General features: G+C 48.0%; 2 protein-coding genes and 1 long non-coding RNA gene across 9 annotated transcripts in view; 2 read left to right on the top strand and 1 right to left on the bottom strand.

Annotated features, from left to right (window-relative positions):
* LOC126996436 (uncharacterized) overlaps positions 1–25,656 on the top strand; it is a 183,896-nt gene that overhangs the window by 80,749 nt on the left and 77,491 nt on the right. The gene's annotated exons all lie outside the window — the stretch shown is intronic.
* On the bottom strand, positions 1,557–24,728 carry LOC126996432 (serine-aspartate repeat-containing protein F-like). Of its 7 annotated transcripts, none has more exons than XM_050856858.1 (3): positions 23,091–24,728; positions 15,642–16,154; positions 1,557–2,530 (listed from the first exon to the last, which is right to left on the bottom strand). In XM_050856858.1, the coding sequence occupies exons 1-3, from the start codon at positions 24,559–24,561 to the stop codon at positions 1,734–1,736; spliced, it is 2,781 nt and encodes a 926-aa protein (XP_050712815.1). In that variant the 5' UTR covers positions 24,562–24,728; the 3' UTR covers positions 1,557–1,733. The 7 variants fall into 7 exon arrangements, with proteins under 7 accessions (XP_050712815.1, XP_050712819.1, XP_050712816.1 ...); XM_050856859.1 differs by lacking the exon at positions 1,557–2,530 and having other exon boundaries at positions 14,491–16,154; positions 23,091–23,655; positions 23,872–24,720; XM_050856861.1 differs by lacking the exon at positions 1,557–2,530 and adding an exon at positions 14,492–14,844 and having other exon boundaries at positions 15,358–16,154; positions 23,091–24,714.
* Positions 8,413–10,394, top strand: LOC126996435 (uncharacterized). The gene is made up of 2 exons (XM_050856867.1): positions 8,413–8,916; positions 8,974–10,394. Exons 1-2 carry the CDS (start codon positions 8,860–8,862, stop codon positions 9,940–9,942), a joined length of 1,026 nt encoding a protein of 341 aa, XP_050712824.1. The 5' UTR covers positions 8,413–8,859; the 3' UTR covers positions 9,943–10,394.

Genomic DNA, 25,656 nt, shown 5'->3' with positions numbered 1-25,656 from the left:
GAGAGAGAGAGAGAGAGAGAGAGACCTCCTTTGGTGTTAAGAGCTATTGTGCATATGTAAGGCTGGTCCTAATTATTCCGCCTCAACACCATTGCGCCAACACACCACACAACACGTCACATCACATCAGCGACTCGACACATCACACAAGGCGCCAGCAACTCTCCAAGACCTAACTCGAATATCAGCAACAGGGAACATTGCCGAGGTCTATACGTGTTAGTTTTTTCATCAGGTTTTGAGGATGCATGATTCAGGCAAACACGGACGACAGCGTTTGACATATTACTCATTCTCAGCGGGTTTCCTCGTATTTCCTTCCGGTGTTTTGAATCGAGTCTTTGTTATATTCTGTTTTGGCGATGGAGGGAGGAATATATTTCACCAGTCGTTATATTTATGCTTTTATTCGTGTGGGCTTTATTTCTTTAACCGTAAATTGGGCGACTGGAAGGTGGAATCAGTCATACATAATACCAATGAGAAGTTGAAAGAAAGAAACAAATATGACTCGTTATGCCTTTGATTACTGAAGAAATATCGGAATCGTAGCAATAAAGGCGGAGTAGGAACAACTAAAATGAAAGAGCAATACAACGGAAAATATATCGCCGTTTTATTGCCCATAATTTTTCCTTCAATTACTATTACACACGAGAATTATAATCCCATGCTGTCGTTAAACGGTCGTGTAATAGCCTGATTCTATTACTTGTTACTGTTTCCGACGTGTGTTTGTGTGTGTGTGTGTGTGTGTGTGTGTGTGTGTGTGTGTGTGTGTGTGTGTGTGTGTGTGTGTGTGTGTGTGTGTGTGTGTGTGAAATGGATATTGTATTATTTTCCATTTTCATGTTTTTTTTTCTTTTTTCTTTTATTGAGCATCACACACGGCGCCGCAGAATTGCATCATTTCGGATAATGCGAATACAAGCTTTCTATTTCAAATTAATTTCCTTCAATCAGTGTTTCCATGTCCTCTCTCTGAATGTTTTTATACCCTTCAGCTGTTGTCTTTTCCTCCCGCCCTCAACCCCCCCGCACCCATCCTCTCCCTTTATCTATCTGTCTGTTTATCTATCTGTCTATTTATCTATCTATCTATCTATATCTATCTATTTGTCTATCTATCTATCTACCGATCTATCTTTCTATCTCTATACATTTATCTTACTATCTTATCTCCTCTCCACCTCCTACTCAAAAATTTCCTCCCCTCTCCCTCTCTTCTAATCTCTCTCGTTCATTGACCTCCATGCTTTCTTTACAGAGTTAACGTCTAAATTTGCATTCTCTGGGAAGGCGGATGATGCGAGTAGACTTCATTAAAGTTTACAGGTAGGTGGGTGAAGCCCTTTGATGAGGGTCTGCTCGTAAAAGGGCATGCACTCTTAGCCATGGGTCGTTAGATCAATATAGATTTGTTAAACATGCAGGCAGGAATTGGTTTGCAAATAGAATAGTAGACGAATGGAAGAGACTTGGCAGTCGTGCATGTGGTGAATCTCACTGTGATAGGCACACTATTATTAATAGGTAAGGTAAATTCATTAATAGGATAATAGTTTCATTGTAAAGGTTTTCATTGATAAGATAAGAAATACAGCTAAAGCTCCTCCCCTGAAGGTGAAATAAGAGCGACGGTCACTAAAGGAAGTCTCGCTCCCCGGGAGTGTGGCTCACGATGTGGCTCGCGCCTGCGCCGGGGGTCACTGGTGAGTGTGTTACCAGGCTGCTTAGTGAAGCAAGACAATGTACACAACGACAGCACAGATGGCCGTGACGTCCAGGAAGGCATCATCCTCATCAGACCAGTCATTACCGGTTATCAATTCGAGGGCTTCCCATGGATCCTCATCCTCGTCAGACCAGTCATTACTGGTTATCAATTCGAAGGCTTCCCATGAATCCTCATCCTCATCAGACCAGTCATTACTGGTTATCAATTCGAGGGCATCCCATGGATCATCATCCTCATCAGACCAGTCATTACTGGTTATCAATTCGAGGGCATCCCATGGATCATCATCCTCATCAGACCAGTCATTACTGGTTATCAATTCGAGGGCATCCCATGGATCATCATCCTCATCAGACCAGTCATTACTGGTTATCAATTCGAGGGCATCCCATGGATCATCCTCATCAGACCAGTCATTACTGGTTATCAATTCGAGGGCTTCCCATGGATCATCACCCTCATCAGACCAGTCATTACTGGTTATCAATTCGAGGGCTTCCCATGGATCATCACCCTCATCAGACCAGTCATTACTGGTTATCAATTCGAGGGCGTCCCATGGATCATCATCCTCATCGGTGATGGCGGTCACCGATTCGGCGGATGCCCATGGATCATCACCCTCATCAGACGAGTCATCACGGGTCATTGCTTCAAAGGCTGGCCATGGATCATCAGCTTCATCAGACGAGTCATCACGGGTCGTCACTTCAAGGAGTGCCAATGGAACACCAGCCTCATCAGACGAGTCATTACGGATCATTGCTTCAAAGGCTGGCCATGGATCATCAGCTTCATCAGACGAGTAATCACGGGTCGTCACTTCAAAGAGTGCCAATGGAACACCAGCCTCATCAGACGAGTCATTACGGATCATTGCTTCAAAGGCTGGCCATGGATCATCAGCTTCATCAGATGAGTCATCACGGGTCGTCACTTCAAGGAGTGCCATTGGAACACCAGCCTCATCGGTGATGGCGGTCACCAATTCGGCGGGTGCCCATGGATCATCAGCCTCCACGGACCAGTCATCACGGGTCATTGCTTCAAAGGCTGCCCATGAATCATCAGCCTCATCGGTGATGGCGGTCACCAATTCGGCGGGTGCCCATGGATCATCAGCCTCCACGGACCAGTCATCACGGGTCATTGCTTCAAAGGCTGCCCATGAATCATCAGCCTCATCGGTGATGGCGGTCACCAATTCGGCGGGTGCCCATGGATCATCAGCCTCCACGGACCAGTCATCACGGGTCATTGCTTCAAAGGCTGCCCATGAATCATCAGCCTCATCGGTGATGGCGGTCACCAATTCGGCGGGTGCCCATGGATCATCAGCCTCCACGGACCAGTCATCACGGGTCATTGCTTCAAAGGCTGCCCATGAATCATCAGCCTCGACCACAGCAGCAGAGGTCACCAAGTCTGGGGCTGCCCATGAATCATCAGCCTCCACTGACCAGTCACCACGGGTCATTGCTTCAAAGGCTGCCCATGAATCATCAGCCTCGACCACAGCAGCAGAGGTCACCAAGTCTGGGGCTGCCCATGGATCATCAGCCTCCACGGACCAGTCACCACGGGTCATTGCTTCAAAGGCTGCCCATGCATCAGCCTCATCGGTCGTGGCCATCCCGTCAGTGGCCGCATGCGGTGCAGGGCTCACCGCCCGGATGGGCTCGCCACACCGCCTCCCGTTGCACCGGAGGCTGGTGAAGGCGGGTCCGTCGTCACAGAAGAGAGAGAAGTGGAGGCCGCTGATGTTGTCCAGCAGCCAGGCCAGCGGCATGGAAGAGGTGAAGACTGGCTTCCCAAGCGAGGCGCATTGCACCCTGACGGCCGCGTTGCCGTCTTTCTTGCACAGCTTCGCCAAGGGCACACGCAGCTCACCCTCGGCGTGGCAGCCTTGAATCCCTGCGACGCAAGACCAACCTTCCACGGGGAACTTGACGGAGGCGACCGTACGCCTCCTCTTCAGGCAGCAGGTGGAGTCCTTGCACGAGAGCTTGATGGAGTCCACCAGGGAGGAGCCTCGCTCCAGAGTTACCCACACGTTGAATTTCTGTCGAGATGCAGAGTTTCCCATCGTTGTTTCGATGTGATATAAAAAAATTATCCGAGTATTGAGGAAATCGGTGTTCGGTAATAAAAGGAGGTGCTATGTCCATGAACACCGACTGGCCTTCAGCAAATTCTTTCTGCTATAATCTTGCCCAGTCGGCTAAGTAGTGCAGTTCACGCGCCGGATGGCGGGTGACAGGGCTGTTGCTAAACTATAAAGGAATAGATAAAATATTCTTAATTCTTTTGAATGGCAACTATTTCCAAATAAATCTTGATAAGTAAGAAAAAATAACCTTGCTTAACTTTTATTTCATGCATAATGCGTGGATAACATGCCTTGGGTTCTTTACACATTAGTTATTTCCCTGTGTGTCGCGTAGGTACTCTTTCCCTCCATATCTGTTCCCTTTATCCCGTGTCCGTGCATTGCGATTTCTTAATTTTAGTTGCCTTTCTGCCTACTACACCCCTGGATTGTTACTAATGAGACCAGAGGACATCCCATACCTACTTGCTCTCTACTAGGCTCTTGCCTAGTCGGCTAAGTAGTGCAGTTCACGCGTCGGATGGCGGGTGACAGGGCTGCAGCAACACGCTTCTTCATGTTGTTTAATAAGAACAAACCAAATAAAGGAAAATTCTAATTTTCGAGAGAGAGAGAGAGAGAGAGAGAGAGAGAGAGAGAGAGAGAGAGAGAGAGAGAGAGAGAGAGAGAGAGAGAGAGAGAGAGAGAGAGAGAGAGAGAGAGAGAGAGAGAGAGAGAGAGAGAGAGAGAGAGAGAGAGAGAGAGAGAGAGAGTAACAAAGAGGAAGAAGGGAACCACAGTAACAAAGAAATGTAAGGAGACAGCAGTGCAAGTGGGAATAGGGATTATCGGTAGGTGGCAAAACGACCATCTCAGGGCGCCTCCAAGCACACACACACACACACACACACACACACACACACACACACACACACACACACACACACACACACACACACACACACACAGCCACATCTATGCGCCCTGAGGGGAGGATGAGGGGGCCCCCATTCCGCCATTTAATCGTGCGGCGAGTATATTTACTTATAATTAGCAAGTTAAATGGTTAGTTTAAGATAGTCAAACAATTATAGTTAATTTGTTAGATCGTTAGATGGTTAATTACTCGAAGTTAGTTAGTTAGTTAGTTAGGTAGTTAGGTAGGGAGGCACAAGGTTGTGGTTGCGGTGGTGGTGGTGGTGGTGGTGATGGCGGCGGCGGTGGCGGGGGTGACAGAGGACATGCAGGTGGCGGCAGGTGACTGTCTGAAATCGCCTGGCATCACACGAATTTTCTGCCATGCACCGAGCAATTTCAGGCTGAACTGCAATGAAACTCAATAGAGTGTAGAGCCGTTTCTGTTTCTTCAAATGGCCAATTCCACTGCTCCCCCGGATATCATGGTTTCCTCACCGCTGCCACAACTGGTCGCCGCCACGGCTGCTCCCTGTCATCGCTGTCACCGCTGCTATTACGGGTCGTCTGGCCCGCTGTCACTGTCGCCGCCATCATGTAGCTGCCTTCGTTCGAGTCTGATACCACAAGCAAGCTTTCACCAGTTGTCTCATATTGTCATGCTCGGGGGTGACTGCGGAAACTCGTGCGACACTTGTGACAGAGACAACACGAGTGACAGTTTCATCTGACGCGAGTATTAAAGTGAATGGATGGTATTTTCCTTCAACTTAGTGGCGACAAGAGCTGATAATTTTGCTTGATCTTATATGGATGGGTGAAAAGAAAAGAAGACTACAAGAGGCCAGTGAATTGACACATGCCGCAGTTCCTGAAGTTACTGACCATCTGCTTTCCAAGTCTATAATCTTTTCGTAGAGTATTTCGGCAGCACGTGATAAACATCCATTCAACACAGGGAAAAACAGCGGGACAGCCTTGAATGACGATGCTATTACTTCCCCCAAGGCAAGATGAAGCTTGGATAGTGATGAGGTCTAACACACGGCCGCGAATGTTACACGAGAACGTCACGAGGACACTATTCCCTTGCACAACATTATATAGCGCAGTCGACCCTTCGTACCGCCGTCCCATCGTGATTGAGCCCTGACACTTTCCCTGACCTCACGGCGCCACCACTTACCTCTGCCGTCAAAACATGTGGTGTGTAATTACAACGGTGGGAAAGTGGGGCAAATATGCATAATGGCTTTGTCGGGCCATGATATTTGTGTTCCTGACCTGATGAACGTGTGTGTGTGTGTGTGTGTGTGTGTGTGTGTGTGGGGAGAGAGAGAGAGAGAGAGAGAGAGAGAGAGAGAGAGAGAGAGAGAGAGAGAGAGAGAGAGAGAGAGAGAGAGAGAGAGAGAGAGAGAGAGAGAGAGAGAGAGAGAGAGAGAGGTGAATTACATTATACCCATTTGAAGTTTCGCAACAGCGCATAAAATTCTTAAAATGTTGGTTTGGTGGTGGTAATGGTGATGGTGGTGGTGACTTAGCTGTAATGGTGGTAGTGGTGGTGGGGGGGAGGGTGTTGGTAGTGGTAGTTACTCTGGTAAAGGCGTTGGGGGTGGTGATGGTGGTGACTTAGCTGTGATGGTGGTAGTGGTGGTGGTCGTAGTGGTATCTGTGGTGCTGGTAGTTGTAGGAGGTGACTGCCATTTGTGGAAGTGGTAGTGGTGGTGATAGTGGTGGTTGTGGTGGTGGTGGTGGTGGTGGTAGTGGACGTTGGTGACTGTCATTTGTGAAAGTAGTGGTGATGGTAATTGTGGTGGAGGTTGTGGTGGTAGTGGTAGGGCTGGTGGCAGGGGTGGTGGTGGTTGTAGTGGTGGTGGTGGTGGTGGAGGTAGAAGCAGGTGAGTGTCATTTTTGTAAGCATTGGTGGTGGTAATGGTGGTGGATTTGGCGGTGGCTGTGGTGGTGGTATTGGTGGTCGTGGTGTGCTGGTTATTATGGTGGTGGTCAAGGATGGATGAGGCCCTGGGTCGCGCGGCTTGAGGTCTCGCAGGCACCCTGTCCGCCAACATTGAAGGGGCAAGAAGGAGGCTGACGGCCGGGAGGAATGTTTAATTTAACCTCCTTGGGATTGGCCGGATTGAAATGTTTTGTCCTTGGTTTTTAGTCTTTCCTCTGTATGTAGGTGACCAAGCTGAACAAACAACCACACCAAATCAGGCAGGTAGGCAGGTACTTAAATAGTTAGTTAATAGCTAGTCAGACAGCTAGGAAGAGTTAGCTGGTTAGATATTCAGTTAGATAGTTACTACGTTTTTTTTCAGTATTTTGTGTTTATCATATTTTGTTGTGTTGATACTTTTTTTTTTGTTTATTATTAGTTCCTTCTCTTTAGTCGTCTGTTTTACGATTCATTTATTTGTTATTTCGCTCGTATTAAATAGATGAATGAGAGGAAATGTCCGTTGGGGGAAATGTTCAAAAGGGAATATGTGAAGGGGGGAGTATGTCCGGCACCCACTACTACTACTACTACTACTACTACTACTACTACTACTACTACTACTTCTACTATTACTTTTACTACCACTACCACTGTACTACTATACTACTACTACTACTACCACTACTGCTACTACTACTACTATTACTAAACTATTTGCTACATGGTAAAGCCAACATTTGATATCGTTTGTCTTATGTAAAATCTGAAGCGGTCTTCGTAGCCACGCATGAAGGCAGGGCCGTATACCTCACAGTCCATCGGGGACCCTCCACTAATACCCGAGGGGTCCCCCGTTAAATGTAAATGTTCGTGGGTCTTGTAAGCGGGAAAAAGCTTCATAAAACTACATGCATTCATCTAAAACAGTATATTCCAAAATAGAGCATAAAATTTAGTAAGTTTTTCAACTCGGTCAAACATGCGCCCATTTGCTTAACTATAAAGGAATAGATAAAATATTCTTAATTCTTTTGAATGGCAACTATTCGCAAATAAATCTTGATAAGTAAGAAAATATAATGCACTCTTAGCCATGGGTCGTTAGATCAATATAGATTTGTTAAACATGCAGGCAGGAATTGGTTTGCTAATAGAATGGTAGACGAATGGAAGAGACTTGGCAGTCGTGCATGTGGTGAATTTCACTGTGATAGGCACACTATTATTAATAGGTAAGGTAAGTTCATTAATAGGATAATAGTTTTATTGTAAAGGTTTTCATTGATAAGATAAGAAATACAGCTAAAGCTCCTCCCCTGAAGGTGAAATAAGAGCGACGGTCACTAAAGGAAGTCTCGCTCCCCGGGAGTGTGGCTCACGATGTGGCTCGCGCCTGCGCCGGGGGTCACTGGTGAGTGTGTTACCAGGCTGCTTAGTGAAGCAAGACAATGTACACAACGACAGCACAGATGGCCGTGACGTCCAGGAAGGCATCATCCTCATCAGACCAGTCATTACCGGTTATCAATTCGAGGGCTTCCCATGGATCCTCATCCTCATCAGACCAGTCATCACTGGTTATCAATTCGAGGGCTTCCCATGAATCCTCATCCTCATCAGACCAGTCATTACTGGTTATCAATTCGAGGGCTTCCCATGGATCATCATCCTCATCATTACTGGTGATGGAGGCATCCCATGGATCATCATCTCATCAGACCAGTCATGGCGGCCAACGATTCGGCGGATGCCCATGGATCATCATCCTCATCAGACCAGTCATTACTGGTTATCAATTCGAGGGCATCCCATGGATCATCATCCTCATCAGACCAGTCATTACTGGTTATCAATTCGAGGGCATCCCATGGATCATCATCCTCATCAGACCAGTCAGCCCTGGTTATCAATTCGAGGGCATCCCATGGATCATCATCCTCATCAGACCAGTCATTACTGGTTATCAATTCGAGGGCATCCCATGGATCATCATCCTCATCAGACCAGTCATTACTGGTTATCAATTCGAGGGCATCCCATGGATCATCATCCTCATCAGACCAGTCATTACTGGTTATCAATTCGAGGGCTTCCCATGGATCATCATCCTCATCAGACCAGTCATTACTGGTTATCAATTCGAGGGCGTCCCATGCAGCATCATCCTCATCGGTGATGGCGGTCACCGATTCGGCGGATGCCCATGGATCATCACCCTCATCAGACGAGTCAAAAGGCTGGCATTGATCAAAGGCTGGCCATGGATCATCACCCTCATCAGACGAGTCATCACGGGTCGTCACTTCAAGGAGTGCCAATGGAACACCAGCCTCATCAGACGAGTCATTACGGGTCATTGCTTCAAAGGCTGGCCATGGATCATCAGCTTCATCAGACGAGTCATCACGGGTCGTCACTTCAAGGAGTGCCAATGGAACACCAGCCTCATCAGATGAGTCATCACGGGTCGTCACTTCAAGGAGTGCCAATGGAACACCAGCCTCATCAGACGAGTCATTACGGGTCATTGCTTCAAAGGCTGGCCATGGATCATCAGCTTCATCAGACGAGTCATCACGGGTCGTCACTTCAAGGAGTGCCATTGGAACACCAGCCTCATCGGTGATGGCGGTCACCAATTCGGCGGGTGCCCATGGATCATCAGCCTCCACGGACCAGTCATCACGGGTCATTGCTTCAAAGGCTGCCCATGAATCATCAGCCTCATCGGTGATGGCGGTCACCAATTCGGCGGGTGCCCATGGATCATCAGCCTCCACGGACCAGTCATCACGGGTCATTGCTTCAAAGGCTGCCCATGAATCATCAGCCTCATCGGTGATGGCGGTCACCAATTCGGCGGGTGCCCATGGATCATCAGCCTCCACGGACCAGTCATCACGGGTCATTGCTTCAAAGGCTGCCCATGAATCATCAGCCTCGACCACAGCAGCAGAGGTCACCAAGTCTGGGGCTGCCCATGAATCATCAGCCTCCACGGACCAGTCACCACGGGTCATTGCTTCAAAGGCTGCCCATGAATCATCAGCCTCGACCATAGCAACGGAGGTCACCAAGTCTGGGGCTGCCCATGAATCATCAACCTCCACTGACCAGTCATCATGGGTCGTCACTTCAAAGGCTGCCCATGCATCAGCCTCATCGGTCGTGGCCATCCCGTCAGTGGCCGCACGCGGTGCAGGGCTCACTGCCGGATGGGCTCGCCACACCGCCTCCCGTTGCACCGGAGGCTGGTGAAGGCGGGCCCGTCGTCACAGAAGAGAGAGAAGTGGAGGCCGCTGATGTTGTCCAGCAGCCAGGCCAGCGGCATGGAAGAGGTGAAGACTGGCTTCCCAAGCGAGGCGCATTGCACCCTGACGGCCGCGTTGCCGTCTTTCTTGCACAGCTTCGCCAAGGGCACACGCAGCTCACCCTCGGCGTGGCAGCCTTGAATCCCTGCGACGCAAGACCAACCTTCCACGGGGAACTTGACGGAGGCGACCGTACGCCTCCTCTTCAGGCAGCAGGTGGAGTCCTTGCACGAGAGCTTGATGGAGTCCACCAGGGAGGAGCCTCGCTCCAGAGTTACCCACACGTTGAATTTCTGTCGAGATGCAGAGTTTCCCATCGTTGTTTCGATGTGATATAAAAAAATTATCCGAGTATTGAGGAAATCGGTGTTCGGTAATAAAAGGAGGTGCTATGTCCATGAAGACCGACTGGCCTCCAGCAAATTCTTTCTGCTATAATCTTGCCCAGTCGGCTAAGTAGTGCAGTTCACGCGCCGGATGGCGGGTGACAGGGCTGTTGCTAAACTATAAAGGAATAGATAAAATATTCTTAATTCTTTTGAATGGCAACTATTTCCAAATAAATCTTGATAAGTAAGAAAAAATAACCTTGCTTAACTTTTATTTCATGCATAATGCGGGGATAACATGCCTTGGGTTCTTTACATATTAGTTATTTCCCAGTGTGTCGCGTAGGTACTCTTTCCCTCCATATCTGTTCCCTTTATCCCGTGTCCGTGCATTGCGATTTCTTAATTTTAGTTGCCTTTCTGCCTACTACACCCCTGGATTGTTACTAATGAGACCAGAGGACATTCAATACCTACTTGCTCTCTATTAGGCTCTTGCCTAGTCGGCTAAGTAGTGCAGTTCACGCGTCGGATGGCGGGTGACAGGGTTGCAGCAACACGCTTCTTCATGTTGTTTAATAAGAACAAACCAAATAAAGGAAAATTCTATTTTTCGAGAGAGAGAGAGAGAGAGAGAGAGAGAGAGAGAGAGAGAGAGAGAGAGAGAGAGAGAGAGAGAGAGAGAGAGAGAGAGAGAGAGAGAGAGAGAGAGAGAGAGAGAGAGAGAGAGAGAGAGAAGAGGAAGAAGGAACCACAGTAACAAAGAAATGTAAGGAGACAGCAGTGCAAGTGGGAATAGGGATTATCGGTAGGTGGCAAACGACAATCTCTGGGCGCCACCCATCTCACACACACACACACACACACACACACACACACACACACACACACACACACACACACACACACACACACACACACACACACACAGCCACATCTATGCGCCCTGAGGGGAGGATGAGGGGGCCCCCATTCCGCCATTTAATCGTGCGGCGAGTATATTTACTTATAATTAGCAAGTTAAATGGTTAGTTTAAGATAGTCAAACAATTATAGTTAATTTGTTAGATCGTTAGATGGTTAATTACTCGAAGTTAGTTAGTTAGTTAGTTAGGTAGTTAGGTAGGGAGGCACAAGGTTGTGGTTGCGGTGGTGGTGGTGGTGGTGGTGGTGTTGGTGGTGATGGCGGCGGCGGTGGCGGGGGTGACAGAGGACATGCAGGTGGCGGCAGGTGACTGTCTGAAATCGCCTGGCATCACACGAATTTTCTGCCATGCACCGAGCAATTTCAGGCTGAACTGCAATAAAACTCAATAGAGTGTAGAGCCGTTTCTGTTTCTTCAAATGGCCAATTCCCGCCACGGTCGCCGCCACAACTGCTCCCCGGGATATCATGGTTTGCCTCGTCACCGCTGCTATTACGGGTCGTCTCTGCCGCCGCTGTCACTGTCGCCGCCACGGATGTCATGTTTGCATCGCCGCCGCCGCCTGAACACCACTTACAGCCCCGCCTCGCTCCATCATGTAGCGCTGGCTTCGTTCGGAGTGTCTGATACCACAAGCAAGCTTTCACCAGTTGTCTCATATTGTCATGCTCGGGGGTGACTGCGGAAACTCGTGCGACACTTGTGACAGAGACAACACGAGTGACAGTTTCATCTGACGCGAGTATTAAAGAGAATGGATGGTATTTTCCTTCAACTTAGTGGCGACAAGAGCTGATTATTTTGCTTGATCTTATATGGATGGGTACAAAAGGCAGAAAAGAAGACTACAAGAGGCCAGTGAATTGACACATGCCGCAGTTCCAAGTTACTGACCATCTGCTTTCCAAGTCTATAATCTTTTCGTAGAGTATTTCGGCAGCACGTGATAAACATCCATTCAACACAGGGAAAAACAGCGGGACAGCCTTGAATGACGATGCTATTACTTCCCCCAAGGCAAGATGAAGCTTGGATAATGATGAGGTCTAACACACGGCCGCGAATGTTACACGAGAACGTCACGAGGACACTATTCCCTTGCACAACATTATATAGCGCAGTCGACCCTTCGTACCGCCGTCCCATCGTGATTGAGCCCCGACACTTTCCCCTGACCTCACGGCGCCACCACTTACCTCTGCCGTCAAAACATGTGGTGCGTGTAATTACAACGTTGGGAAAGTTGGGCAAATATGCATAATGGCTTTGTCGGGCCATGATATTTGTGTTCCTGACCTGATGAACGTGTGTGTGTGTGTGTGTGTGTGTGTGTGGAGAGAGAGAGAGAGAGAGAGAGAGAGAGAGAGAGAGAGAGAGAGAGAGAGAGAGAGAGAGAGAGAGAGAGAGAGAGAGAGAGAGAGAGAGAGAGAGAGAGAGAGAGAGGTGAATTACATTATACCCACTTGAAGTTTCGCAACAGCGCATAAAATTCTTAAAAATGTTGGTTTGGTGGTGGTGATGGTGGTGGTGGTGGTGGTGGTGATTACCCAAGTAAAGGTGGTGCCGGTGGTGATGGTGGTGGTGACTTAGCTGTAATGGTGGTAGTGGTGGTGGGGGGGAGGGTGTTGGTAGTGGTAGTTACTCTGGTAAAGGCGTTGGGGGTGGTGATGGTGGTGACTTAGCTGTGATGGTGGTAGTGGTGGTGGTCGTAGTGGTATCTGTGGTGCTGGTAGTTGTAGGAGGTGACTGCCATTTGTGGAAGTGGTAGTGGTGGTGATAGTGGTGGTTGTGGTTGTGGTGGTGGTGGTGGTGGTGGTAGTGGACGTTGGTGACTGTCATTTGTGAAAGTAGTGGTGATGGTAATTGTGGTGGAGGTTGTGGTGGTAGTGGTAGGGCTGGTGGCAGGGGTGGTGGTGGTTGTAGTGGTGGTGGTGGTGGTGGAGGTAGAAGCAGGTGAGTGTCATTTTTGTAAGCATTGGTGGTGGTAATGGTGGTGGATTTGGCGGTGGCTGTGGTGGTGGTATTGGTGGTCGTGGTGTGCTGGTTATTATGGTGGTGGTCAAGGATGGATGAGGCCCTGGGTCGCGCGGCTTGAGGTCTCGCTGGCACCCTGTCCGCCAACATTGAAAAGGCAAGAAGGAGGCTGACGGCCGGGAGGAATGTTTAATTTAACCTCCTTGGGATTGGCCGGATTGAAGTGTTTTGTCCTTGCTTTTTAGTCTTTCCTCTGTATGTAGGTCACCAAGCTGAACAAACAACCACACCAAATCATGCAGGTAGGCAGGTATTTAAATAGTTAGTTAATAGCTAGTCAGACAGCTAGGAAGAGTTAGCTGGTTAGATATTCAGTTAGATAGTTACTACGTTTTTTTTCAGTATTTTGTGTTTATCATATTTTGTTGTGTTGATACTTTTTTTTTTGTTTATTATTAGTTCCTTCTCTTTAGTCGTCTGTTTTACGATTCATTTATTTGTTATTTCGCTCGTATTAAATAGATGAATGAGAGGAAATGTCCGGAGGGAGAAATGTTCAAAAGGGAATATGTTAAGGGGGGAGTATGTCCGGCACCCACTACTACTACTACTACTACTACTACTACTACTACTACTTCTACTATTACTTTTACTACCACTACCACTGTACTACTATACTACTACTACTACTACCACTACTGCTACTACTACTACTATTACTAAACTATTTGCTACATGGTAAAGCCAACATTTGATATCGTTTGTCTTATGTAAAATCTGAAGCGGTCTTCGTAGCCACGCATGAAGGCAGGGCCGTATACCTCACAGTCCATCGGGGACCCTCCACTAATACCCGAGGGGTCCCCCGTTAAATGTAAATGTTCGTGGGTCTTGTAAGCGGGAAAAAGCTTCATAAAACTACATGCATTCATCTAAAACAGTATATTCCAAAATAGAGCATAAAATTTAGTAAGTTTTTCAACTCGGTCAAACATGCGCCCATTTGCTTAACTATAAAGGAATAGATAAAATATTCTTAATTCTTTTGAATGGCAACTATTCGCAAATAAATCTTGATAAGTAAGAAAATATAATGCACTCTTAGCCATGGGTCGTTAGATCAATATAGATTTGTTAAACATGCAGGCAGGAATTGGTTTGCTAATAGAATGGTAGACGAATGGAAGAGACTTGGCAGTCGTGCATGTGGTGAATTTCACTGTGATAGGCACACTATTATTAATAGGTAAGGTAAATTCATTAATAGGATAATAGTTTTATTGTAAAGGTTTTCATTGATAAGATAAGAAATACAGCTAAAGCTCCTCCCCTGAAGGTGAAATAAGAGCGACGGTCACTAAAGGAAGTCTCGCTCCCCGGGAGTGTGGCTCACGATGTGGCTCGCGCCTGCGCCGGGGGTCACTGGTGAGTGTGTTACCAGGCTGCTTAGTGAAGCAAGACAATGTACACAACGACAGCACAGATGGCCGTGACGTCCAGGAAGGCATCATCCTCATCAGACCAGTCATTACCGGTTATCAATTCGAGGGCTTCCCATGGATCCTCATCCTCGTCAGACCAGTCATCACTGGTTATCAATTCGAAGGCTTCCCATGAATCCTCCTCCTCATCAGACCAGTCATTACTGGTTATCAATTCGAGGGCTTCCCATGGATCATCCTCCTCATCAGACCAGTCATTACTGGTTATCAATTCGAGGGCATCCCATGGATCATCATCCTCATCAGACCAGTCATTACTGGTTATCAATTCGAGGGCATCCCATGGATCATCATCCTCATCAGACCAGTCATTACTGGTTATCAATTCGAGGGCATCCCATGGATCATCATCCTCATCAGACCAGTCATTACTGGTTATCAATTCGAGGGCATCCCATGGATCATCATCCTCATCAGACCAGTCATTACTGGTTATCAATTCGAGGGCATCCCATGGATCATCATCCTCATCAGACCAGTCATTACTGGTTATCAATTCGAGGGCATCCCATGGATCATCATCCTCATCAGACCAGTCATTACTGGTTATCAATTCGAGGGCATCCCATGGATCATCATCCTCATCAGACCAGTCATTACTGGTTATCAATTCGAGGGCATCCCATGCAGCATCATCCTCATCAGACCAGTCATTACTGGTTATCAATTCGAGGGCATCCCATGGATCATCATCCTCATCAGACCAGTCATTACTGGTTATCAATTCGAGGGCTTCCCATGGATCATCATCCTCATCAGACCAGTCATTACTGGTTATCAATTCGAGGGCTTCCCATGCATCATCACCCTCATCAGACCAGTCATCACTGGTTATCAATTCGAGGGCGTCCCATGCAGCATCATCCTCATCGGTGATGGCGGTCACCGATTCGGCGGATGCTAATGGATTCTCACCCTCATCAGACGAGTCATTACGGATCATTGCTTCAAAGGCTGGCCATGGATCATCAGCTTCATCAGACGAGTCATCACGGGTCGTCACTTCAAGGAGTGCCAATGGAACACCAGCCTCATCAGACGAGTCATTACGGGTCATTGCTTCAAAGGCTGGCCATGGATCATCAGCTTCATCAGATGAGTCATCACGGGTCGTCACTTCAAGGAGTGCCAATGGAACACCAGCCTCATCAGACGAGTCATTACGGGTCATTGCTTCAAAGGCTGGCCATGGATCATCAGCTTCATCAGACGAGTCATCACGGGTCGTCACTTCAAGGAGTGCCAATGGAACACCAGCCTCATCAGACGAGTCATTACGGGTCATTGCTTCAAAGGCTGGCCATGGATCATCAGCTTCATCAGACGAGTCATCACGGGTCGTCACTTCAAGGAGTGCCAATGGAACACCAGCCTCATCAGACGAGTCATCACGGGTCATTGCTTCAAAGGCTGGCCATGGATCATCAGCTTCATCAGATGAGTCATCACGGGTCGTCACTTCAAGGAGTGCCAATGGAACACCAGCCTCATCAGACGAGTCATTACGGATCATTGCTTCAAAGGCTGGCCATGGATCATCAGCTTCATCAGACGAGTCATCACGGGTCGTCACTTCAAGGAGTGCCATTGGAACACCAGCCTCATCGGTGATGGCGGTCACCAATTCGGCGGGTGCCCATGGATCATCAGCCTCCACGGACCAGTCATCACGGGTCATTGCTTCAAAGGCTGCCCATGAATCATCAGCCTCATCGGTGATGGCGGTCACCAATTCGGCGGGTGCCCATGGATCATCAGCCTCCACGGACCAGTCATCACGGGTCATTGCTTCAAAGGCTGCCCATGAATCATCAGCCTCATCGGTGATGGCGGTCACCACCCGGCGGGTGCCCATGGATCATCAGCCCACGGACCAGTCATCACGGGTCATTGCTTCAAAGGCTGCCCATGAATCATCAGCCTCGACCACAGCAGCAGAGGTCACCAAGTCTGGGGCTGCCCATGAATCATCAGCCTCCACGGACCAGTCACCACGGGTCATTGCTTCAAAGGCTGCCCATGAATCATCAGCCTCGACCATAGCAACGGAGGTCACCAAGTCTGGGGCTGCCCATGAATCATCAACCTCCACGGACCAGTCATCATGGGTCGTCACTTCAAAGGCTGCCCATGCATCAGCCTCATTGGTCCTGGCCATCCCGTCAGTGGCCGCACGCGGTGCAGGGCTCACCGCCGGATGGTCGCCACACCGCCTCCCGTTGCACCGGAGGCTGGTGAAGGCTGGCCCGTCGTCACAGAAGAGAGAGAAGTGGAGGCCGCTGATGTTGTCCAGCAGCCAGGCCAGCGGCATGGAAGAGGTGAAGACTGGCTTCCCAAGCGAGGCGCATTGCACCCTGACGGCCGCGTTGCCGTCTTTCTTGCACAGCTTCGCCAAGGGCACACGCAGCTCACCCTCGGCGTGGCAGCCTTGAATCCCTGCGACGCAAGACCAACCTTCCACGGGGAACTTGACGGAGGCGACCGTACGCCTCCTCTTCAGGCAGCAGGTGGAGTCCTTGCACGAGAGCTTGATGGAGTCCACCAGGGAGGAGCCTCGCTCCAGAGTTACCCACACGTTGAATTTCTGTCGAGATGCAGAGTTTCCCATCGTTGTTTCGATGTGATATAAAAAAATTATCCGAGTATTGAGGAAATCGGTGTTCGGTAATAAAAGGAGGTGCTATGTCCATGAAGACCGATTCACCTCCAGCAAATTATTTCTGCTATAATCTTGCCCAGTCGGCTAAGTAGTGCAGTTCACGCGCCGGATGGCGGGTGACAGGGCTGTTGCTAAACTATAAAGGAATAGATAAAATATTCTTAATTCTTTTGAATGGCAACTATTTCCAAATAAATCTTGATAAGTAAGAAAAAATAACCTTGCTTAACTTTTATTTCATGCATAATGCGTGGATAACATGCCTTGGGTTCTTTACACATTAGTTATTTCCCAGTGTGTCGCGTAGGTACTCTTTCCCTCCATATCTGTTCCCTTTATCCCGTGTCCGTGCATTGCGATTTCTTAATTTTAGTTGCCTTTCTGCCTACTACACCCCTGGATTGTTACTAATGAGACCAGAGGACATCCAATACCTACTTGCTCTCTATTAGGCTCTTGCCTAGTCGGCTAAGTAGTGCAGTTCACGCGTCGGATGGCGGGTGACAGGGCTGCAGCAACACGCTTCTTCATGTTGTTTAATAAGAACAAACCAAATAAAGGAAAATTCTAATTTTCGAGAGAGAGAGAGAGAGAGAGAGAGAGAGAGAGAGAGAGAGAGAGAGAGAGAGAGAGAGAGAGAGAGAGAGAGAGAGAGAGAGAGAGAGAGAGAGAGAGAGAGAGAGAGAGAGAGAGAGAGAGAGAGAGAGAGAGTAACAAAGAGGAAGAAGGGAACCACAGTAACAAAGAAATGTAAGGAGACAGCAGTGCAAGTGGGAATAGGGATTATCGGTAGGTGGCAAAACGACCATCTCAGGGCGCCTCCAAGCACACACTCACACACACACACACACACACACACACACACACACACACACACACACACACACACACACACACACACACACACACACACACACACACACACACACACACACACACACATCTATGCGCCCTGAGGGGAGGATGAGGGGGCCCCCATTCCGCCATTTAATCGTGCGGCGAGTATATTTACTTATAATTAGCAAGTTAAATGGTTAGTTTAAGATAGTCAAACAATTATAGTTAATTTGTTAGATCGTTAGATGGTTAATTACTCGAAGTTAGTTAGTTAGTTAGTTAGGTAGTTAGGTAGGGAGGCACAAGGTTGTGGTTGCGGTGGTGGTGGTGGTGGTGGTGGTGGTGGTGATGGCGGCGGCGGTGGCGGGGGTGACAGAGGACATGCAGGTGGCGGCAGGTGACTGTCTGAAATCGCCTGGCATCACACGAATTTTCTGCCATGCACCGAGCAATTTCAGGCTGAACTGCAATGAAACTCAATAGAGTGTAGAGCCGTTTCTGTTTCTTCAAATGGCCAATTCCCGCCACGGCCGCCGCCACAACTGCTCCCCGGGATATCATGGTTTGCCTCGTCACCGCTGCTATTACGGGTCGTCTCTGCCACCTCTGTCACTGTCGCTGCCACGGATGTCATGTTTGCATCGCCGCCGCCGCCTGAACACCACTTACAGCCCCGCCTCGCTCCATCATGTAGCGCTGGCTTCGTTCGGAGTGTCTGATACCACAAGCAAGCTTTCACCAGTTGTCTCATATTGTCATGCTCGGGGGTGACTGCGGAAACTCGTGCGACACTTGTGACAGAGACAACACGAGTGACAGTTTCATCTGACGCGAGTATTAAAGAGAATGGATGGTATTTTCCTTCAACTTAGTGGCGACAAGAGCTGATTATTTTGCTTGATCTTATATGGATGGGTACAAAAGGCAGAAAAGAAGACTACAAGAGGCCAGTGAATTGACACATGCCGCAGTTCCAAGTTACTGACCATCTGCTTTCCAAGTCTATAATCTTTTCGTAGAGTATTTCGGCAGCACGTGATAAACATCCATTCAACACAGGGAAAAACAGCGGGACAGCCTTGAATGACGATGCTATTACTTCCCCCAAGGCAAGATGAAGCTTGGATAATGATGAGGTCTAACACACGGCCGCGAATGTTACACGAGAACGTCACGAGGACACTATTCCCTTGCACAACATTATATAGCGCAGTCGACCCTTCGTACCGCCGTCCCATCGTGATTGAGCCCCGACACTTTCCCCTGACCTCACGGCGCCACCACTTACCTCTGCCGTCAAAACATGTGGTGCGTGTAATTACAACGTTGGGAAAGTTGGGCAAATATGCATAATGGCTTTGTCGGGCCATGATATTTGTGTTCCTGACCTGATGAACGTGTGTGTGTGTGTGTGTGTGTGAGAGAGAGAGAGAGAGCGCGCGCGTGAGAGAGAGAGAGAGAGAGAGAGAGAGAGAGAGAGAGAGAGAGAGAGAGAGAGAGAGAGAGAGAGAGAGAGAGAGAGAGAGAGATACAGGTGAATTACATTATACCCACTTGAAGTTTCGCAACAGCGCATAAAATTCTTAATAATGTTGGTTTGGTGGTGGTAATGGTGGTGGTGGTGGTGGTGATGACCCAAGTAAAGATGGTGCCGGTGGTGATGGTGGTGGTGACTTAGCAGTAATGGTGGTAGCCTAGTGGTGGTGGGGGGAGGGTGTTGGTAGTGGTAGTTACTCTGGTAAAGGTGTTGGGGGTGGTGATGGTGGTGACTTAGCTGTGATGGTGGTAGTGGTGGTGGTCGTAGTGGTATCTGTGGTGCTGGTAGTTGTAGGAGGTGACTGCCATTTGTGGAAGTGGTAGTGGTGGTGATAGTGGTGGTTGTGGTTGTGGTGGTGGTGGTGGTGGTGGTAGTGGACGTTGGTGACTGTCATTTGTGAAAGTAGTGGTGATGGTAATTGTGGTGGAGGTTGTGGTGGTAGTGGTAGGGCTGGTGGCAGGGGTGGTGGTGGTTGTAGTGGTGGTGGTGGTGGTGGAGGTAGAAGCAGGTGAGTGTCATTTTTGTAAGCATTGGTGGTGGTAATGGTGGTGGATTTGGCGGTGGCTGTGGTGGTGGTATTGGTGGTCGTGGTGTGCTGGTTATTATGGTGGTGGTCAAGGATGGATGAGGCCCTGGGTCGCGCGGCTTGAGGTCTCGCTGGCACCCTGTCCGCCAACATTGAAGGGGCAAGAAGGAGGCTGACGGCCGGGAGAAATTTTTAATTTAACCTCCTTGGGATTGGCCGGATTGAAATGTTTTGTCCTTGGTTTTTAGTCTTTCCTCTGTATGTAGGTGACCAAGCTGAACAAACAACCACACCAAATCAGGCAGGTAGGCAGGTACTTAAATAGTTAGTTAATAGCTAGTCAGACAGCTAGGAAGAGTTAGCTGGTTAGATATTCAGTTAGATAGTTACTACGTTTTTTTTCAGTATTTTGTGTTTATCATATTTTGTTGTGTTGATACTTTTTTTTTTGTTTATTATTAGTTCCTTCTCTTTAGTCGTCTGTTTTACGATTCATTTATTTGTTATTTCGCTCGTATTAAATAGATGAATGAGAGGAAATGTCCGGAGGGGGAAATGTTCAAAAGGGAATATGTTAAGGGGGGAGTATGTCCGGCACCCACTACTACTACTACTACTACTACTACTACTACTACTACTACTACTTCTACTATTACTTTTACTACCACTACCACTGTACTACTATACTACTACTACTACTACCACTACTGCTACTACTACTACTATTACTAAACTATTTGCTACATGGTAAAGCCAACATTTGATATCGTTTGTCTTATGTAAAATCTGAAGCGGTCTTCGTAGCCACGCATGAAGGCAGGGCCGTATACCTCACAGTCCATCGGGGACCCTCCACTAATACCCGAGGGGTCCCCCGTTAAATGTAAATGTTCGTGGGTCTTGTAAGCGGGAAAAAGCTTCATAAAACTACATGCATTCATCTAAAACAGTATATTCCAAAATAGCACCTCCTCCCCTCCTCTCCTGCGGACGGACGGACGCTTCCCGGAGGTGCGGAGGTTGAAAGTGTTTTCAAAAGTGCGGAAGTAACAGGTGTATAACGGGTGCGTAAATTCGTACCTCCGCACCTGAGGTTAAGGTTTAAAAAATTGAAAATGAAAAAAATGTCCGCGACAAACAGTCCAAGTAATCCGCCTCTTTTGAATTATAATAACCGGAATTTCTGTGTTTTGCATGTACTGTATGTTATGACTGAGGTATGATAATTATGATAGTGTAAAAGTAGTTACTTTACTCAGGTGGTGGAGATCATAAAAAAAATGACAAATGAATATAAAAATAACAAAATAATAATATAATAATAATAATATAATATATAAATAATAATAATAAATGCTGTATTGTTATTCTTTTTTTTTTTTTTAAGGTACATGACTAGATTTTTCAGGCGCGCTAATAGTTTTTTGGGTACGGTACCGGAGGGAGGTGCGAGAACGAGGAAAAAAAAAAAAAAGCGGAGAAGCGGAAGGTACGGACTATATGTGTTTCGAGGTGCGGAGGAGCGGTACCGGACTACCCGATATCCAGTAACGCGCCCAGCTCTGCAAAATAGAGCATAAAATTTAGTAAGTTTTTCAACTCGGTCAAACATGCGCCCATTTGCTTAACTAGAAAGGAATAGATAAAATATTCTTAATTCTTTTGAATGGCAACTATTCGCAAATAAATCTTGATAAGTAAGAAAATATAATGCACTCTTAGCCATGGGTCGTTAGATCAATATAGATTTGTTAAACATGCAGGCAGGAATTGGTTTGCTAATAGAATGGTAGACGAATGGAAGAGACTTGGCAGTCGTGCATGTGGTGAATTTCACTGTGATAGGCACACTATTATTAATAGGTAAGGTAAATTCATTAATAGGATAATAGTTTTATTGTAAAGGTTTTCATTGATAAGATAAGAAATACAGCTAAAGCTCCTCCCCTGAAGGTGAAATAAGAGCGACGGTCACTAAAGGAATCTCGCTCCCCGGGAGTGTGGCTCACGATGTGGCTCGCGCCTGCGCCGGGGGTCACTGGTGAGTGTGTTACCAGGCTGCTTAGTGAAGCAAGACAATGTACACAACGACAGCACAGATGGCCGTGACGTCCAGGAAGGCATCATCCTCATCAGACCAGTCATTACCGGTTATCAATTCGAGGGCTTCCCATGGATCCTCATCCTCATCAGACCAGTCATCACTGGTTATCAATTCGAGGGCTTCCCATGAATCATCATCCTCATCAGACCAGTCATTACTGGTTATCAATTCGAGGGCTTCCCATGGATCATCATCCTCATCAGACCAGTCATTACTGGTTATCAATTCGAGGGCATCCCATGGATCATCATCCTCATCAGACCAGTCATTACTGGTTATCAATTCGAGGGCATCCCATGGATCATCATCCTCATCAGACCAGTCATTACTGGTTATCAATTCGAGGGCATCCCATGGATCATCATCCTCATCAGACCAGTCATTACTGGTTATCAATTCGAGGGCATCCCATGCAGCATCATCCTCATCAGACCAGTCATTACTGGTTATCAATTCGAGGGCATCCCATGGATCATCATCCTCATCAGACCAGTCATTACTGGTTATCAATTCGAGGGCTTCCCATGCATCATCACCCTCATCAGACCAGTCATTACTGGTTATCAATTCGAGGGCTTCCCATGCATCATCACCCTCATCAGACCAGTCATCACTGGTTATCAATTCGAGGGCGTCCCATGCAGCATCATCCTCATCGGTGATGGCGGTCACCGATTCGGCGGATGCCCATGGATCATCACCCTCATCAGACGAGTCATCACGGGTCATTGCTTCAAAGGCTGGCCATGGATCATCAGCTTCATCAGACGAGTCATCACGGGTCGTCACTTCAAGGAGTGCCAATGGAACACCAGCCTCATCAGACGAGTCATTACGGATCATTGCTTCAAAGGCTGGCCATGGATCATCAGCTTCATCAGACGAGTCATCACGGGTCGTCACTTCAAGGAGTGCCAATGGAACACCAGCCTCATCAGACGAGTCATTACGGGTCATTGCTTCAAAGGCTGGCCATGGATCATCAGCTTCATCAGACGAGTCATCACGGGTCGTCACTTCAAGGAGTGCCAATGGAACACCAGCCTCATCAGACGAGTCATCACGGGTCATTGCTTCAAAGGCTGGCCATGGATCATCAGCTTCATCAGACGAGTCATCACGGGTCGTCACTTCAAGGAGTGCCATTGGAACACCAGCCTCATCGGTGATGGCGGTCACCAATTCGGCGGGTGCCCATGGATCATCAGCCTCCACGGACCAGTCATCACGGGTCATTGCTTCAAAGGCTGCCCATGAATCATCAGCCTCATCGGTGATGGCGGTCACCAATTCGGCGGGTGCCCATGGATCATCAGCCTCCACGGACCAGTCATCACGGGTCATTGCTTCAAAGGCTGCCCATGAATCATCAGCCTCATCGGTGATGGCGGTCACCAATTCGGCGGGTGCCCATGGATCATCAGCCTCCACGGACCAGTCATCACGGGTCATTGCTTCAAAGGCTGCCCATGAATCATCAGCCTCGACCACAGCAGCAGAGGTCACCAAGTCTGGGGCTGCCCATGAATCATCAGCCTCCACGGACCAGTCACCACGGGTCATTGCTTCAAAGGCTGCCCATGAATCATCAGCCTCGACCATAGCAACGGAGGTCACCAAGTCTGGGGCTGCCCATGAATCATCAACCTCCACTGACCAGTCATCATGGGTCGTCACTTCAAAGGCTGCCCATGCATCAGCCTCATCGGTCGTGGCCATCCCGTCAGTGGCCGCACGCGGTGCAGGGCTCACCGCCCGGATGGGCTCGCCACACCGCCTCCCGTTGCACCGGAGGCTGGTGAAGGCGGGCCCGTCGTCACAGAAGAGAGAGAAGTGGAGGCCGCTGATGTTGTCCAGCAGCCAGGCCAGCGGCATGGAAGAGGTGAAGACTGGCTTCCCAAGCGAGGCGCATTGCACCCTGACGGCCGCGTTGCCGTCTTTCTTGCACAGCTTCGCCAAGGGCACACGCAGCTCACCCTCGGCGTGGCAGCCTTGAATCCCTGCGACGCAAGACCAACCTTCCACGGGGAACTTGACGGAGGCGACCGTACGCCTCCTCTTCAGGCAGCAGGTGGAGTCCTTGCACGAGAGCTTGATGGAGTCCACCAGGGAGGAGCCTCGCTCCAGGGTTACCCACACGTTCAATTTCTGTCGAGATGCAGAGTTTCCCATCGTTGTTTCGATGTGATATAAAAAAATTATCCGAGTATTGAGGAAATCGGTGTTCGGTAATAAAAGGAGGTGCTATGTCCATGAAGACCGACTGGCCTCCAGCAAATTCTTTCTGCTATAATCTTGCCCAGTCGGCTAAGTAGTGCAGTTCACGCGCCGGATGGCGGGTGACAGGGCTGTTGCTAAACTATAAAGGAATAGATAAAATATTCTTAATTCTTTTGAATGGCAACTATTTCCAAATAAATCTTGATAAGTAAGAAAAAATAACCTTGCTTAACTTTTATTTCATGCATAATGCGTGGATAACATGCCTTGGGTTCTTTACACATTAGTTATTTCCCAGTGTGTCGCGCAGGTACTCTTTCCCTCCATATCTGTTCCCTTTATCCCGTGTCCGTGCATTGCGATTTCTTAATTTTAGTTGCCTTTCTGCCTACTACACCCCTGGATTGTTACTAATAAGACCAGAGGACATCCAATACCTACTTGCTCTATTATTGTTATTATTATTACTATTATCATCATTATTGTATATAATAGTAGTATTACAACTAGTAGTAACCTATGCCTCTCCATGTTGTACTCCGTCTTTCATCGCTAAATACAAAGTTCTCATTTACTAATCAACATCAGGTTTTATAGTTTTTCACCTTCTTTGAATTCCACATATGGTACTTTACACCCAATTACTTTTTTTGCTTTGGACATCTGCGTCATATTATTACTAATAGTGGACATCAGATTGTTGGATCATTATTACAGTAAATATGAGATATATGGATAATTTTTAGAGGTGTTCATCATCAAGTAAAGTGGTTCATGGAAAGTTGATATCATAGTAATAAGGTCTGGAAACACGTAGTTGGAACTTGGAGTATGGGCGTTGTGCTGAGTTTTTCCGTGGTTATGGTCTAAGAGTCTAGAGGAACTGTCAAAGGGAAATCAAGAATGAGCTCGGGAGGCAGCATGAGCCAAGAATAGATGGCGTCACTATAAACACTTGCCTGCGCCACGATGGGCTCGAGCCGACCACCAGGCCCCCAAAGAAAGCCTACCGGCACCATAGGCCAAGATGTAAAAAAAAAAAAAATA

Source organism: Eriocheir sinensis, chromosome 10, assembly GCF_024679095.1.
Source record: "Eriocheir sinensis breed Jianghai 21 chromosome 10, ASM2467909v1, whole genome shotgun sequence".
Taxonomy (NCBI): domain Eukaryota; kingdom Metazoa; phylum Arthropoda; class Malacostraca; order Decapoda; family Varunidae; genus Eriocheir; species Eriocheir sinensis.
Note: the sequence above shows the minus strand (reverse complement) of the source record. Positions and strands in the feature narration are given on the sequence as shown.

What these genes read in the sequence shown, in the direction of transcription:
- LOC126996435 (XM_050856867.1), top strand. Translation starts at nt 8,860, where the DNA reads ATGGCGGTCACCGATTCGGCGGATGCCCATGGATCATCACCCTCATCA. An exon ending in CACCCTCATCAGACGAGTCA is followed by an intron (nt 8,917 to 8,973) that starts AAAGGCTGGCAT and finishes TCAGACGAGTCA; the next exon opens with TCACGGGTCGTCACTTCAAG.
- LOC126996432 (XM_050856856.1), bottom strand. Translation starts at nt 24,561, where the DNA reads ATGGGAAACTCTGCATCTCGACAGAAATTGAACGTGTGGGTAACCCTG. An exon ending in TGATGACTCGTCTGATGAGG is followed by an intron (nt 16,155 to 23,090) that starts GTGATGATCCAT and finishes CATCTGATGAAG; the next exon opens with CTGATGATCCATGGCCAGCC.